General features: G+C 42.7%; 1 protein-coding gene across 5 annotated transcripts in view; it reads left to right on the top strand.

Moving 5' to 3' along the window:
- Positions 1–17,341, top strand: part of KIF13B (kinesin family member 13B) — a 120,112-nt gene that overhangs the window by 91,174 nt on the left and 11,597 nt on the right. For 4 of the 5 annotated variants that reach the window (XM_058834563.1, XM_058834562.1, XM_058834565.1 and 1 more), the window contains 7 exons: positions 571–663; positions 1,821–1,973; positions 2,897–2,974; positions 3,482–3,535; positions 4,392–4,412; positions 10,873–10,990; positions 11,265–11,398. In XM_058834563.1, the coding sequence (XP_058690546.1) occupies positions 571–663; positions 1,821–1,973; positions 2,897–2,974; positions 3,482–3,535; positions 4,392–4,412; positions 10,873–10,990; positions 11,265–11,398 (651 nt within the window). The remainder of the gene's footprint in view (positions 1–570; positions 664–1,820; positions 1,974–2,896; positions 2,975–3,481; positions 3,536–4,391; positions 4,413–10,872; positions 10,991–11,264; positions 11,399–17,341) is intronic. The other variant, XM_058834564.1, reaches the window with a different exon arrangement.

The following is a 17,341-nucleotide window of genomic DNA, read 5'->3' as shown; positions in this document are numbered from 1 at the left end:
ATGCCATTTTTTACTTTCATTCCACATGGAATCTTTGGCTTTCTTCCTGTTTTTCTAAACCCCCCCCCCCCCCAGTCAATAACCTTTCCTGGGAGTTTGTCTCAGCAGCATCTTTGAATGACTCATCTCTGCATTAATTCAACAGTCCAGTTCTTAACCCTGCAAGGCGCCAAGTCAGCATAAACAATGACCATGCCCCTTAAATCATTCTTCATAACGATCTCTTTGGTCAAGAATTTAATGTCTGTACTTGTCAATATTCAAGACAAGTTACCTAGGGCTCTGTCAGGGAAAAAAAAAAACACCTCTAAAAGCAGCTGATGCTTGGTGAAACAGTCACCTTGCAAGGAAGTGAATCCTTCTTGTGAATCCACAATAAGCAAGCAAATTATTTTTTCCAGGTTGAAGTCTTTGACTTTTACATATTTCTTGGTTAGACTTTGGAGTTTGGGCTTCTTCCCTTGTGAACTGTATTTATTTCAGCTGAAATCTGTTAATCCACGTTTTCCTTGTGTTTATTTCAACTGCAATCTGTTATTCCACTTTTTCCTCCTGTTTTCCTCCCCACAGGGTTTTGCACAGAGTTTCCTCCGAAGGATGTCCCCCCGAAGTTCCATCCCTGGCTGCGGCGTCACTTTTGAGATAGTCTCAAACATTCCAGAGGTGAATGAGAAACCAGAGTGTCTCCAATTGGCCAAGAGCCTCTAATTTGGTGTTTTTCCCCCATCATTTTGAGCCTGCTGGCTCGTGCTGCTGCCAGCATAAACTGTGGCTTGTAAAAGATGGAGCCTTTTTCTTTACACGCTGTGACTTAGCAGCAACCTCTGTCTTATCAGTGTCACTGTGTATTTTGTTGAGTGAGCATCTATTTGCTCAGGTCCTTGAAGTGGCAGTTTGAAGAGAGAGGGAGGGGGGAAAAAGATGAAGAAAAATGGGCAGGTGAAGTGCCTGCTGCAGGGAGCATGAGAATCTGGGGGGAAAAAAAATATAACAAAGTGGCTTTTTCTCAGTAATGTCTTTATGCAACTCTTGATTCCTGAGCATATTCCCAGTTAGATGCTAATCCATTCCTTCTAAAGAGATGCTCTATCAGAGCACTTGTGGAAACATTAACACATGAAGAGCCAAAACACTGATTGCTGCCTGGCTCTTTCATGTTCTGCTGCATTTTGCGCCCTGTGTTGTAATGCTTCTCAAGCAATGCTCAGTTTTTCTTCTTCTTGCAGCTCACTTGAAATTTTGTTTCCCTCTCAGCTTAGATAACGCCCCAAATGTGCTCGAGCACTTTTTAATTATGAAATATCTGAATGCAGCCCTTTTGCTAATTAATGGCAATGTCTCGCTGTGAGACTCTCAGAAAGAGCCCAAAAAGCCTCAAAACAATAAGCACATACAGCTCGAGATGTCTGCCACAGTGGCAGGAGCACCTGTGCAGGTTGCATGGCACGAGGTGTTTATTTGAATCAGAATCTTAGATTGGGTATTAGGAAGAAATTTTGAATAGATATTAGGAAGAAATCCTTTTCTTTAAGGGTGGTGAGGCAGTGATTGCTCAGAGAGGTTCTGGACTCCCCATCCCTGGAAGTATCCAAGGCTAGGTTGGACAGGGAGCAGCCTGGGATGGTGGAAAGTGTTCCTGCCCATGGGATGAGTTTTAAGGTCTCTTCCAACCCTATTCCACGATTCTCATCTGCCCCTGAGCTTAAGGACAAAGAGTGCTGAACTGGTGCTGTGTGGTTTAAAAATGCATTTTCCCTGGGGGTGATGTGGGAGATTTTGGGTTTCTTTTAAAATGCTGCCCTCTCTTTTTGCCTCCCCAGGATGCTCAAGGGGCTGAGGAGCGGGAGGCACTGGCCAGGATGGCAGCAAACGTGGAAGATGCAGCTTCAGCTGACTCTGAAGCCTACATTGAGAAATACCTGCGGAGCGTCCTGGCCGTGGAGAACATCCTCACCCTGGACCGGCTGCGCCAGGTCTGGCTGCAGGGCTGTGCCCTGGGAGCAGTGTGTGCAATCCACACATCCTCCTGAGTGCACAAAAGCTACCAAACAACCCCAAAAACCACCCCAGTGCACCCCTCAGCCTCCCAAAGTGGGCCTGTGGCAAAGATCCAGGGAAGCTGAGGTGTCCTCGCTCAGGTGCAGCGTGGATGGATTTGGGAATTCTCTGCTCAGGGTGCAGTTTTGGGGTGCTTGGTTTGGTTTTAAGGCTGTTCATTGCTAATTCTGGTTCAAGAGAAGGAGTTGTGTGTAGCCTTAGCTTTTGCTTTCTGAAGATTTAGCAATAGTGTCTGCAATTGCCAGTGGAATTTTTGTCATTTTTTTCCCACATTCTACTTGGAATTCACCAAAGCCATCCTGCCAATAAAAAAAGACATTGATTGGGTTAATTTTAAGTACTATAACTTGATCTGTTTACGGGGAAAATACAGGAGAGAAAAACATTTATTGAAAATTGTTCTCCTGGATATAAATTATGCAAGCACAAAGAGAAAAGTTATGCAAAACAAGCTGGAGCTTGTGCCTCCCCACTATAAATTCACAGGGAAGTGTGATGTACTTTAAATATTGAAAGCAAGTTCCCTGTCATTTATAATTAGTTTAAAGGATTAAAATAGGAGCTCAGCTAGGAAAGAGAGTCTTAGTCTTTGCATCTCTGTCATCCCCTAGAATCAAGAGTAGCTGCAAAATCCTACACGTGCCAATCAGTAAAATACCAGATGTTAAAATTTATCCATTCATAATTTTGGCAGTGTAAACTTTACAGACAGCAGCCTGTGCCACAAGGCAGCTTAGAAACATTTTACTCATATAGACAAAGCTATCCTGGGATGATCAGAGCTTTAATCCTTGCCAAATACACTTATTTTCTTTGTTTTGCTCTCTCTGACTGCCAGGAGGTTGCTGTAAAGGAGCAGCTGATGGGAAAAGGAAAACTCTACCGCAGGAGCCTGAGCTCCCCCAACGTGAATCGGGTGAGTTTTCCCTGCTGGCATCTCCAGCAGCTCCACTCTTCATTCTCAGGTCCTGGAGTCATGGAGCAGAGCAATGAATTTCCTTCTTTTTGACCCTTCTGTGCTATTTTATTATTTTTTTTTTCTGAACACTGGAGATTTTTTCATTTCCTTTCCAAGTTGAAGGGTTTGGTTGTTTTGGTTTTTTCTCTTTTTCTTTAGAAGATTTGAAAACAAGTTACAAGTATATGCTGAACTTAAGCTTTGTCCCAGTGTTGTGCATAAGAAAAATGAAAATCCTGCTGCCCAAAATTTGGAAAGAAATCATTTGATAGAACTGGCAATCAAACAAGTGTCAAATTTGGGCTCCTCTAGATCAAGAAATAATTTTTCACCTTTAATTTATTGGATTTTGATTCTGCTTTAACCACAAGACTCTTTCTTTTCAGCATTACTAGTCAAGAGGCATAGTTTTGACTTTTTTTAAGTTCCTGTTAAGAAATAATTATGTTTGTTTAACTCTTCCAGCTTTCTGCAAGCCGTCAGGATTTAGCCCCTCCTTACAACCTGAGCAGTAACAGGGTGAGTATCTGCAGATCTCCTGGGAAAACTGGGGAGAAAAAAGGAAATTATTCTCCTCTATTAGGAGACATAATTTTATGAGGAACATAAATGGGAAATATCTGTGAAAAATGGGCCACCCCCATGAGCTCATGGATCCATGGGACAGAAATAGGTTTGGATGTGCTGCTCTGCACCTCCCTGGGGAAGTTCCCAGGTCTTGTCCCAGCTCCTGTGGGGTGCTCAGGAGCATTGTCCAGCTTTAGAGCTCTTCCAGAGCTTTCACCTGGGTGGAGGGAAAAATTCTGGGAGAAAGGAAGAGGTCTGGGTCCATCTGTCAGCTCAGGTCCACCTCTGGACAGAATAAAGGCTGTGAAGACAGTCCCTGACCTCCCAGTGGTCCTAAACTTGTGGTGGGTGATAATTCAGCCCATTTCACTCCTTAAAAACACCAGTACAGACCCAAAGCATTTCTTTACAAGGTGAAAAATTAAATTTAAGCTTATTTTCCGAATCCTAGATCAACTGAAGGATCTCTTCCTGATAGATATTCTGCCCAGCAAGCGTGGAGTCATTTTGAGGGGGAGAATCTGGTGGTGACAAGGCATTTTAATGCATAATGCAGTTGCACAGAATAATAGAATTTTGATGTAGTGCTCCAGCATTGGTTGCTAAATCTGCTACATCTGCTCCATGGACAGAATGCTAAAATATGTGCAGGTGATGAAGTGTTTGTAGCAACTTTTGCTTGGAGAGAACTGTGGGGTGTTTCAATATTGTAAGGTTTTTAAAGCAAAAATTAAAGATCAGGATTCTTAATGATTTCTGTTTTTCTCCTCCCTTTCCCCTCAATGATTTCTCTCATTGCATGTTTCAGAGTCCAAAGGTCCCAGCAGAGGTAATGCATTAGGTCCACCTAATGAGTGGGATAATAATTTTATCTCACTATAAAGTTGATTTTGCTCACTCACACGCTTTTATTTCCTGCTTTGAAGATGCTGCTGGTGGTGCCTCATTTGCATAGCACAGAGCAAACGAGTTTTTCCATTGAAATCCTGTCATTAATGCAGCGTGAACTGGTACAAAGCAGAGAACTTTTCTCCTTGGGTGCCTCTGATGGGTTCTTACAGAGCTGGAGCTGTTTAGTGCCATTTCTCACAGATTTTTGGACAGGGTGAAGTAATTTCAGAAATAACCCCCTCTCAGCTGAAAAAGACATGAAAGCAAGCAAATATCTAAATATCTGCCAGAGAATATAGCCTGGAGATGAGATAAACACTGAGACTTTCTCTCAAATCTTGCTCAGGCTTCATGGCTTTTATAGCTCAGTGTGAGCAACTCTTGATTTCTGTGAACAAATGACCTTAAAATAATAACTGGGCCAATGGAAAACATGCTTCTCCTTAGTTTTGTGTTACTGCTCCCAGGGGAATGACCCCTTTTCCCAAGCTTTGGTTAACTGGAGTTACTGGCAGTGGTTTGCATGAGGTTCTGCAGCTCTTGGCCGTGGCTGTAGTTGCTGACAGAGACTCTGTGCTGCAGGAATGTGGAGCTGAGGTGGTGGAGCTGCTCCCCTTGCTTGCAGTGAGCTTCAGTCCAAGGCACTTGTTCCTCAGGACGTGGAGGTGTGACCTCCCCAGCTGGGAATTCCTGGTTTTGGATGGATCTCTGGTTCCAGATCACGTTGGGCAGGGCTTGGCACAGCCTGGCTTAGTGCAAGTGTCCCTGCTCATAGCAGGGAGGTGGAATTAGGTGATCTTTGAACCCTCCCAGCCCAAACTTTTCTGTCATGCAATGATCCAGTTTCAGTAGGAAGGTGGACAAAGGCTTTTGTAATCCCAGTGAAATATTTAACAAATCCTTAAATGTCCCTATGGCACAGGGACATCACAAAAAAACTCACTGGTGAGATCATTTCTGTCCACTTTAGGATAAAGGACCTGAGAATAACTCAATAGGCAGAGTTTTGGTTAAGCTGAATGTCTTTGTCCCTTGACAAGATATTTGATGGCAAAGCAGTCATGGATTGTTATTTTTTTGTCATCTGACCAGGAATTGGGTGTTGTTTATCATAATAAGCCAATCCCAAACAAGTGATTTAATGTATCACAGGAAGCAGCAGTCACAGGACAGCAGCAGCACCTGAACTGGGTGCAGAAAATTGCTGGAAGCCCTTGGCACATTCCAGAATATTCCTTTCCTTAGCCTATATTCCATTACTTTATTTCTCTCTCTCTAATTGTTATTCCTTGCATCCCTGCTGCCTTTACCATGGATTTTTAGTTTTGTGGAAAGGGCTCCTGAGTCTCATTCCTCTATGTCAAACGCCATCCGTGCTGGTAAAGTTTGGAACGTGGATGCTGCTCCATTCTCCAGCACTCAGAAGTGCCAGGGCCCATTTAACCATGCCTGTTAAAAAAAAAAAAAAGAGTATTAAACAAGAAAACAAGAATATTATATGAGTTCAACTAAGAATTAAAGATGGTGTCAGTGCAGCTACAACAGGAAGCTCAGGAATTTCAAGAATTAGGAGATGGATTCATCTTGCAGACTTTGGTAGTAAAAACATGGATGGGTCGCATCTTCCTGAAGAGCTGGAGGCGTCTTTCTCTCCAGGACTGGAGCAGAGGTGTGGGATTGGCACATTTTGGGGAAAAAACACCTTAAAGAATATTCCAGGGTGCAGGATGACTCTCACACTGAGCTGTGCATTCCTGGGAAGTATTTAAGCTACCACTGGGAACTCCTAATTTCTGAATTTACTTGGGAAGAGTTTTGTGGACTTTGGTATTGCCAGCAGGACTGCAGGTGGCCTCACCTCTAGGTTCTGTCTGCTTGCTTACATGAGAAAAAGGCAATTTTTACTCCTGTTATCACTGCAGGTGTGGTAAGGGGAGAGCGAGATGAGTTTGATTTCTCCTTGCACATCAGGTGCAGGGGTATTGAGTGTCTTAGTTTTGATACCAGATACAGGAGGTGAATTTTCATGTTCAAGGGGGCTTTTGTTGGAAATTTAATTCAGTTCAGTTGGATGCTGAATTTAAAAATTGAGTTGACTAAACTGGATGAATCAGAGGCACAATGAATGGAAGGCACCTCTGAGGTGTTTTCCAGATCAGCCTAAATCACATACTGATGAAAAATATCACAAGTTTCTCATAAAACACCTCTGACAAGAACCGTTTAGTCCTGGATAGTTGTCCTTCCTTTCCCAAAGACCTGGTATTTGTAGCTCAAAATCCAAGTAAGACACCCTTCAGGTTTTTCTGGGAACCAGAGTTTTTTTCATCAAATTGATACCGTGTAGATTGAAGTTGAATAATCCTGTTCCATGAGAACAAGTGCCTTTTGTCCCAGCTGTGTGTCCCAGCTGTTTGCTTGTATTCCAGTGCTCCATGGTCACCTTTTCCTAAGCCTTTTCTGAACTGCTGAAATAATAAAACACAAGAACTATTCATTTCTCTTACCCAGTGGCTGCATTTTAATGGTCTGTCAACTTCAAGGAAAGATTTGTCAGGTAAAGCCTCCGGATAACTTAGGTAGCGATCATCCCTACCTGCCCTAAAGGTTTTGTGCATGAAATAAATTCCCTGGGGTTTTTCATGGAGGATGTGTGAAAGAAGGGAAGGCAGAGGAGGAGAAGGAGAAAGAGAAAGCATTATAAAAGTAAAGCACTTTATAAACAGCTCTGCATTAAAACACATCAAGGGACCTGCATTCTTCTGGTGGCTACTTTGATTTGTTAAATTAAATCACTTGACCTCCGTTTGGTCACTTGGCAGAGAGCAAATATATTCATGAAACGATGGCTCCTCTGGGCAAATGATTTATAAGCTTCCTCTCTTTCTCTCACCACCCTTCCTGAGAGAGAAAAGATTCACAGCACTTAAATAATAAGAATAAAAGAATAGACTTAAAACTTGTAGTGGTGCAGTTGGTGAATGCACAAAGCAACACAGGAGAGTAGTGGATGACATCCAGGTGGGAAACTTGGGAACTTCATCAAGTTCATATAGTTAATAATTATTTTTATTTTTATTTTAGTGAGATTGATGTGGGTTATCTTTCAATCCAGCTTAGTAAAATCATTCATGAATTACCTTTTCCCTCTGCACAGTAGCTGACACTTCCAGTTGTCCCCGGAATTTTCTTTTCCAAATGTTTCTCCACCCATTGCCCTGATTAACCTAATTTTGATGGTTTGTTGTCATCTCAGAGCTGAGGGTCACAAATCTGACCTTCAGGCTAAAACTGATCTCTTCATTCTCTTTGTGTGATTCAAAAAAGTGTGTGTGATTCAAAAAGCAAGTGTGATTCAAAAACCCGACATGCCTTAATCAACAACCACACAAATCCTTTTCTCATTCCTGTTCTCAAGACCTTCCCTTTGTTTAGCCTGGCAAAACACTAAAAATTATTTAGAAAATACAGCCATCCAGAGTTTCAAGGCTGAAACAAAATTTCTGAAAGATCCTAAGGAAAAAGCCTTTTCCTGCAGAAACGGATACCAGATGCTGCCATTGTTTCTGTGAGGGATGAATATTCTGAAAATGTTCTGCTGGTTCTTCCCTGCTCCATTTTTTCAGCATTCCCCAAACAGGGAAAGTCAAGATATTTGCCTGAAATCATTTGTCTCTTGGAACAGTCAGTGAAGGGCACTTCTGACTCAACAGATCATGACTCAGAAATTTATTTAGTTGCTCTTTACCTGCACTGAGTCCCTGTTCTAGTAAGCTACAATACTCTTGAGTATTTGTAATATTCGTTCTGTTTCTGCTTTTCCTGTGGTCTCCAGAAGCACTTGGGCTTGGCTCAAGATGTGTCACCTTCATCCATTTGTCTTTAGGTGGATCACTATCTCAAGATCCAAAAGGATCACAAATCAAGATTTATATTCTCCAAAAATGAACCTTTCAGAGGCTTTTCACTCTTCCACAGCTCTTTTTCCTAATCCGGTGCCAACATCTACCAGGCTGATGGCAGACTAGGCCAGGAGGCAGCAAAACCAATATTTAAAGATTATTTTGAGTCTTGTGCTGTTTGGTTTGAGTCTTCTATTTTTTATTAATCTGTGCACATGATAAGGCACCTGAGAGAAATCTGCACTAATAGAAACACAAAAGCCAAAAAAAAAAAAAATTTAAAAAAAAAAAAAAAAAGTTTGGGGATGAGGAGTAGGAAAGATGGTTTCATGGAAGCATCTGGTGGAATTTTCCAGCCTCAGACATGACTCCTGGATGTGTGTAAGACATAAATGAGTTGCAGGTCAAAGATAATGCTGGAATTGGAGGCTTAAGGCATGGGCAGAGCAGGAAGCTTTCAAGAAGGGCTTAAACACCAAAATCCTCAAAAATAGCAGACTAAAGAAACCCCTGCTGCTCCCAGCCTGGCCTCCATCAGCTTGACTTTCAGGATGCCTCAGTGACATCAGACATCCATCAGTTATCCCAAATTTGTCTTCCCAGCTGCAGCAGTGTCTGTACCTGGAGCAGGAGGGCTGAGGACAGGTCCTGCTCTGCCCAAGTGAGGTTATTTGCTATTCAAAGCAGGAGAGCTTCCCTGGGACTGACTTATAGATCCAAATGGAAATGATTCTTGCCCTGGGCTGCTCACCGTGACCTTCAACCCATTGGAGAAATCTATTCCTCCTATCCTGGCTTATTTATTATTTGTGAAACATTCATGACTTCAAGTTCCAGTTAAGATTAGTTCGGCTGCCTGTCATTTTTATGTTCAAGGTCAGATTAATTCCTTGCATCCAACAGCGGGGTGCTTCTTGGAAAAGTACATTTTCCCCCTTTTCTCAAGGAAAAAATACACAAAACTTATGGTCTGGGACACAGCAGGTCCCTATATCCCTCGTAACACCTGCACCATTTTACTCTGAAAGGATTTATCTTCCTGTTATATCTTTTAAAACACAAATTTAAAAATTCAGGTGTACAATAAAATCCAGATTTTGCACCAGCCATAGCAAAACTCTTTACCAGAAAAAAAAAAAAAAAATGGGATTAGACTTCAGTTTTTATCAGTTTGGCTGCACCTTTGGAAAGGTGAAGCTTTGCAAACTTGTCCTGAAAACATTTTGCCACCTGAACAGGACAGCATTTTCCCACAAGACCCTGAGACTTCTTGAAGAGTCTGAGACTGGACTTTTTTGACCTATAGGCTCATAAATGAGTGTTGATCGTTTTCAGGTCTCCTATAAATCAGGTAAATGAGGAGGAACTGCTTTGGCAATGTGCTTTTGCATGTGTGCCTCCCTCAGATGTTTTCAGGACAGCCCCATGGAATTTTGGTTTCCCTTCCAGCTCTGCACACTCAGCTTGGTGAAGCAAAACCAGGCCCTGTCCTGCATCCACATGAAACTTCCAGCAGGGACCCAGCCTGGCCAGTCACTTGGAGTAATCATTGCAGATGAATTTATAAATGATTCTACCTAGCAAGATGAGAGAATTAATAAAAAATGGATTTTGACACATAGATTCTTGTCACTCGCATGCTGATGTGAAACAGTGGCCTCTGTTGGACAAGAGGCTTTGTCACTGAGCCAGTTTCTGGCTGTGAGTTTGAGAGGAAAGTTCCAAAACCACACTGGACCTTTGTAAAAGCAAGAGAAATCACCCCTCGTGTGCAGAATGGTGTGTGGGATCCATGGGAAAACCCAGCCAGAGAACCCTGGGATCTTGGGAAGGCAAAGGAGCTGCTCTTTTCTCTGTCACTGTTTCTTCCTCATCTGCATCTTGTAGGGCTGAAAATTATCTTGTTTCACATTCAAAACCCATTCCAAAACCCTAATCTGTTTTGTGGCTCCTGCTATCCACTTGGATATTCCAGCTTCCTCTTTCCCAGGCTGTCAGAGAGCTTTGCAGTGCCACAGTTGCTTCCTCTTGATCTGATCAACTCCTTTCTCTGACTCCAGACACCAACATCCAGCCTTTTTAGGTCTTGTATTTCTTATTTTAAAGCTCTGTCCTCACCCCTTTTTCTGCTTCCACTGCTCCTGAGTAGATACACAGAATATTCAGGAATTTTGGGCAGACAGCACCATATTATTTTCACCTGGTTGTAACATACTCAGCTTCCAAAGCACAGCAGCACAAGTGAGTGAAACATAGAAAGAATATAGAAAGAAATATTGTAGCTGTGAGGTCTAGAAATACTTTTCCTGTGCCTTTCTGCTGAGGGTGCCCATCTTTGCAGGGCTGGGTCTGCCAACTAAAAGCACCTCTGGGGAAGGGTTTTTCCTCAGCTCTGGCACGCTGAGCTTGGCAGAGGGGCTGTGCAGGGTGTGTCAGGATTGCTGTGCTCCTGCTGTTGTGCTGATTTAGAAAAACACCTTTTTTTTCCCCCTCTAGGGTCGGTGGGAGAGTCAGCAAGATGTGTCCCAAGGTGCCACAAACTCCAGTAGAGGCATTAGTCCATCTCGTACCTCCCTGCCGGGCTCTGGGCAGCAAAACCACTCTCCTGATCCAGGTAAGGGCTCTTCTTCAGCTCAGAAAACTCTCCTGATCCAGGTAAGGGCTCTCCCACAGCTCAGGGAACTTCCTAAATATGGAATGAAGTCACTGCAGCTCCTTAGTGTCACAAAAAGTCTGAGAGTTGCTCATTCTTTGACCACGGAACTCATCTTAGACTAAAAACGAGTTTTAAAGATTTTTATAGAGGGTCTTGTGCCAGTTTTGTGGGGTTTTTTCCCCCATTCCTCCAAAGAATAACTCTTTCTATGTATTAATATTTTTTCCAACAGGTATTGGTAGCCTGGCTGCTTCCTACCTGAATCCTGTCAAGTCCTTCGTGCCTCAGATGCCAAAGCTGCTGAAGTCCCTGTTCCCTGTCAGAGACGAGAAGAAGGGCAGGCAGAGCTCTCCCTTTGCACAGCAGGTAAAGCATTAAATCACCCACAAAATCCAATATTGGTGAGTGCTGCTGGGCTTGCTGGCAGAGAGCTGTTCTGTGGAAGTTGTTGCAGAGCAAACCAAGCTTTTAGGCACAGTAAAGCCTCGTGATCCATTTCCCCTCCATCCTGTCCAGGGCTAGCGGAGCTGCTGGAACTTATTGACACACACTCAGCCCACTTGGCTTTTTACAAGTGCCAGCTCCACTCCCAGGGTGATTTATGGGCCTCCCACTCGCAGCAACAATGGTGAAATTTATGAAGGGCACTTAGTGTTGTTTGTGTATTGCCAGGAGGGAAATGTAATTCTATTTTTAATTCCTTATTTCATATCCCATCCCCTCCCACCCCTCGCCCCAGCTCGTGCCACCTTTTACCATCTTTTCCTGTGTACCTGGGGCAGGTGCTTTTGTTCATTCTCACCTATTCCATATGTCAGGCAAGCATTTGATTTCCATTTTTATTTTTGGATGTTGTGCTGCAAAGCTCCCACCTGCTCCAGATGTGGCTTCTGTGCTCTGAGCAGAAGTTGATGCACGGTCCAGCTGACTGAAAAAAACACTTCTGTCTTTTAAAAAAAACATCAGATGAAATAGAGAATCCCATTATAAATCATATAATCTCCTTTATTTGTGAGGCTGTAGCTTATTTATAAAGGAATATTTCCCTGTAGAGTAAATTTTGAAGGTTTAAAGACTGCTGTGAAGATGAGTCTGAATTCTGTCCGTGTTGGTTCTGCTCTCACCCTCTTCTTCCTTTGCCTGGAGTTCTGGAAGCTCATCACTTATTAACTCAGACTTTTCCTCACCTCTTGCCATGCAGGCAAACATTTTAAAGGATGTCTTCCTCAAAACAAACCCTAAAATCCCTGAACATGAGTCCCTGAACTCTTTTTTGTGGATGAATCCACGTATTTTGTTTGCAGCAACTGAATTTGCTCTTACAAGAACATACCTGGAGTACAGGAAGTTGTTTTGGCATAATAGAAATACAGTAAAATATTAAATAGATAGAGCAAAAATAAATCTACTAACACTTAAATATTTTTAAAAGTAATTTCTGGCACATACAGCACAAATAAGAATGAGGCAGTTTTAAAATATTTTTAGCTTGATTGGGGATTCATTTTACATTTTCATGTTGCCTTCTGCTTGATGCTGAGGCTGGAATTGTACAAATCTCCTCATCTATGAACTGTAGAGAATTAAAATGAAAGTGGTGACTTTCTTTAAAGGTATTTGGGTAAGGAAAGATGCAAATAGGTGCTCTTACAATTGCAGTGAGAGCCTTTCACACCTTCTTGAAGCCTCAGTGAATCAGTGAGAGCTGAGAGGAGAAACTAGGCTTAATTTCCTGCCTCTAGTCTAACCACCTGTTCCCACTCCTTTCCTGTTCAAGATCAGTCATGGATGATTTGTCTAGAAATCAAGTTTTAAACTACAGAGACATCTCCTTAATGAGATTTTAGTTTATATTATGGATTACTATGGAAAGTCAACCAGGTCATGATCTCAATGATTTTTAATAGGAGGGGAAATGTTATTAATGGTTTGTTTTTCAAAAAATAAAGAGTTGTATGTGATGCTTCAGTGCTTGCACAGGAGAGCAGCCCAGGGTTTCCACAAGCTGTGCAATACAATGAAATGTTAGAATTACTCTTGACTTTGAGGCTTTGCAGTGGAACAAATCAGCTGTGTGGCAAATGCACCTCCCTGGTTTGAGAGGTTTCACAAATTCCTTGCAGCTCCATCCATAGGGAAATGGGGCTTCTTCACTGCTGACAGCAATCCCAGGGAATTGTGGAATATCCTGAGGTGGAGAGATCCACAGGGATCATTGATCCAGCACTCCCACCCTGTCCCTGAGAGCACTGTCCAGACATTCCTGGAGCTTTGGCTGTTTTGGGAATGTCACCATTCCCTGGGGAGCTGTTCCAGTGCCCCAGCACTGGGTGATGTTCCCAAGGCTGCCAGAGCTCCAGGAGTGTTGGGACAACATCCCAGGGATGCACAGGGTGGGGTTGTTGGGGTGTCTCTGCAGAGAGAAAATTCCATTATTCCATGAAAAGCAAACTTCCAGAGGAGCAGGACTGACCCTTTATCCCAGTTTGGAGTTGAAGTTCACCATGACTGTTCCAAGTGGGTGTGGTACCAAATCTCTGATCCTGTGCTGGTAAAAACATTTTAACAGTCATTATAAAAATACACTTCCAAATACACTTTTTATTTCAGTCCTGCCCGTTGCTTAGAGCAGCATCAGCATTAAAGTGAGCGAGCCCAGACAAAAATTACCTTTACAAAGTGATCTTCCCTTGTTTAGAGCGGTTGCTTGAGCTTCAAAAATAAAATAAAGGCAGAGACATCGCAGTCAAGGTGGTGGCAGTGAACAAAATTGCTGTCTTTGACCTTCTGCTGCAAGTTTAGTAACTAATCTGGAGAATAATGAACCGCAATTAATGAAATCTGCTCTCGTATTCAAGTGTGTTTCTCAGACAGCACATAAAATAATTGAAAGAACTTCCTGCTCTCTAATTAGTTAGATTGAATTAATTTGGCATAATAGGATTCTTTATGTAACTCGCAGAACGGCTTCCGATGAAGCTGTTTATGTACCTAAAAGATTGGGTTCTGATGAAGCTGTTTATATACTTTAAAGTTAGAAAATGCCTATTTTCTCCTTTATCTGGTGCCTTTAAATTAATTGCCAGTAGTCTGTAAATTAAAAAAAAAAAAAAAATAAAAAAAGCCAACAATTTAAACCTTTCTCAATGGCTGGAACTGCTTTTTATTTTCCCAGCCTGTTCTTGAAAAAGCTGAGAAGCACAGGGTGCAAGATTTGGAGCCTTCTGACCCTCCCTGCTGATGGGGAGAAGTTTAAAATCCTTGTGTAAAATATGCAGGTGGAGGGGGAAGCAGAGTTTCATTTGTCTGTGCTTCATTGTATTATGTAGGAATTGAAACTCCTCTTTTTCCTTCACATGCTGAGGCTTTCCCAGTGTGCACCAAGCAGAATTCCTGTTCTTTTCCCCTGTGACCCTGTGGCTCTCCAGGAACTCTCTGTGTAACCACGGTTCAGGGCATCACTGAGTGCTGACATTAAAAATGGACATATTCAATTCCAGTTTCTGGGTTTTTTTGGCATTGGCTGTGGCAAAAGGAAATTCCTGTGGCAGATTTGGTGAGTGGATTTTGGTCACCTTCCTATTCAAGATTTTTTTTGGATGCTCAGATGTCTTTTTGGTAGCACATGGCTTGAGAGAGAGATCTTGAGTCACAGATCTATTAAAAAAAAAAAAAAAAAAAAGATAAATTCTTTGAATTTCCAGATAATTCATTTTTGCTTCGTGGTGTAGCCACATGGAGAGGGCAGCTGTCACTTCTTTCCCTTCTGATGCAGACATAGAAATTAATCTTAAAAACTAATGAAATGCAGTTAATGAAAGGCTTTCCAAATAGACAAAACCCCTGTTCTGGCAGTCCATTAAAAAATAACAGTTTCATGGATGGGCCTGGTGCACAGTATAATTGCTAGAACTGACATTCCTTAATCAAATGTAAATAATGTGGCCTCAGAGAACTTTCTTTAACATCTTGAAAGCTTTTTTTTTTTTTTCAGAGTTTAAAAATCATTTGGATGCCAAAATCAGCAGAGCTCCACAGCAGAGCTCGTGTGTGTCTCCTTGTGACTCAGTTGTTGGTGTTTTGATTTCCTTCTGAGCTCGGTTTTCCCTGTCATCCTCAAATACAAATAATTTTTGATGAGAATGAGTGTGGAAAACTGGCTTTGGAAGTTCCAAACCATTCAAATTTCTTTATAAACGAACTTAAAAATGAGTATGAATTACTCTTTTAATCTGCCAGGACCTAGAAACGAAGTAATTTAGCTGCATAGGAAATGGTGTGGTTAATTTTGTATAAACTGTACTAGAAATGGGGAATTCTGAAGTTTTATTACAGGCTGAAATGTTCCACATATGGAATGTGGGATAAGAGGGGTTGTTTGGGTTAATATTTAAATACAGAGTGTATTTAGAGAAGAAAATGAGCAAACACCAAAAAAAACCCAACAAATTAACTTGCACTGGATTTCAGATCTCCTTGTGGAAGGCAGGAGATTTTATATTTGAGTGATTAATGACTTTGCCCTCAATTTAAAATTAATTTTCAAGAGGAAGATTGTTGGGGTTGGGGCGGGTACCTTTTAAAAATGGATTTTTTTTTTTTTGGGCTATGTACTTGGGAATTTGGAATTCTCCCTGCATTTCCATGCACGCCTTGTTGGAAGTATTTTATCCTGAGTGCTCCAAACTGATTTATATCTGTGTTTAATGAATTTAAATCTCTGTCCTGCTGCAGAAGTTCCCAGTAGCTGCAGTTAAATAGTGATGGGACCATAACACTGTCAGTGGGAGGAGGCTCAGCCCCTCCTGTCTGGGCATGGGAAGGCACAGAAAAGAGCAGTGGAAGTTTGGGATAATGTCCTTTTAGGATTATATCAACCTTGGCTAAACCATACCTGCCATTCACAGGGTAATTCTTGGCCTGATTTGTTCTCTTAAATGCCACTGAACTTTCTGCATATTGGGTGTTAATACTGAGGGATTTTCATCCAAGTGACACGAAATCAAAGGCTTTGCACTGAAGTCATCAGTCACTGCTGCCAGAGGCATTTCACAAAGTGTTTAATGACACAGAAATACCAAATGTGTTTTGCTGAGCTCCTGGAAGAGGTGGATGTTATATATGTGTGGAATATATGGGATGAAAAAAATGTTCATTCAGGATTAATGAAGTTGGTGCCTCTGTAGCTGGGGAGAGACACACAAATACTTTTCCTCTTCAAGCTCACCAGCGTGGCAGGTTGGGCTCTCTTTTGGTCACCTCAGAGAATGTGCAAAGTGACTTCTGAGTGAGCACAAAATGTGCACTCCCAGAGATCAAAGGTTCATAGAATCACTGTGGAATCGTGGAATGGTTTGGGTTGGAAAGAACCTTAAAAATCATCCAGTCCCACCTCCTGCCGTGGGCAGGGACACCTTCCACTGTCCCAGGCTGCTCCAAGCCCCATCCAGCCTGGCCTTGGGCACTGCCAGGGATCCAGGGACAGCCACAGCTTCATCTGTGCCAGGGCCTCACCACCCTCCCAGCCAGGAACTCCTTCCCAATATCCCACCCAAATCTCCACTTCCTTAGTTTGAAGCCATTCCCTGTGTCCTGTCCCTCCATCCCTTGTCCCCAGTCCCTCTCCAGCTCTCCTGGAGCCCCTTTAGGCCCTGGAAGGGGCTCTGAGCTCTCCCTGGATCCTTCTCTTCTCCAGGTGAGCACCCCCAGCTCTCCCAGCCTGGCTCCAGAGCAGAGGGGCTCCAGCCCTTGGAGCATCCCTGTGGATTCCTCTGGATTCATTCCAGCAGCTCCAAATCCTTCTGCTGTTGGATCCCAGGGCTGGAGCAGCTCTGCAGGTGGGGTCTCACCTGAGCAGGGCAGAATCCCCCCCCTCCCCTGCTGCCCACACTGGGGGATCAGCCCAGCACTTGGGGGATTTCTGGGGTGGGAGTGCACACACCTGGGGCACGTCCAGCTTCAGAAATCCTCATCATCTCCCTGCACAGAGCAGCAGCTCTTAGGAGAAGATAATCAAAGATGCTTTAAAGTGAAAAGCTTTCATGTTCTCCCTCAGTCTGTGTTTTGTCAGCTTGGTTGAAGAAATTCTGCCAGAAATCATCAGTGTAAAAGGGTCGTGTTTTGCCAGTGGATAAATAGATACATCAAGTTTAGCAGTCACTATCTACAAACATTTAATGAGAGAATTTGGCTCTGGATCCAGAAATATTTTTCATCCAGCAGTGTCACCCCAAATAGTCCCAACAGTTTGTTTTCAGTGTGTTTCCCCCCCTCCCCAAGGAATTTGACTGCATTTTGTCCCCCAGATCT

Source organism: Poecile atricapillus, chromosome 3 (genome assembly GCF_030490865.1).
Source record: "Poecile atricapillus isolate bPoeAtr1 chromosome 3, bPoeAtr1.hap1, whole genome shotgun sequence".
Classification (NCBI taxonomy): domain Eukaryota; kingdom Metazoa; phylum Chordata; class Aves; order Passeriformes; family Paridae; genus Poecile; species Poecile atricapillus.
Note: the sequence above shows the minus strand (reverse complement) of the source record. Positions and strands in the feature narration are given on the sequence as shown.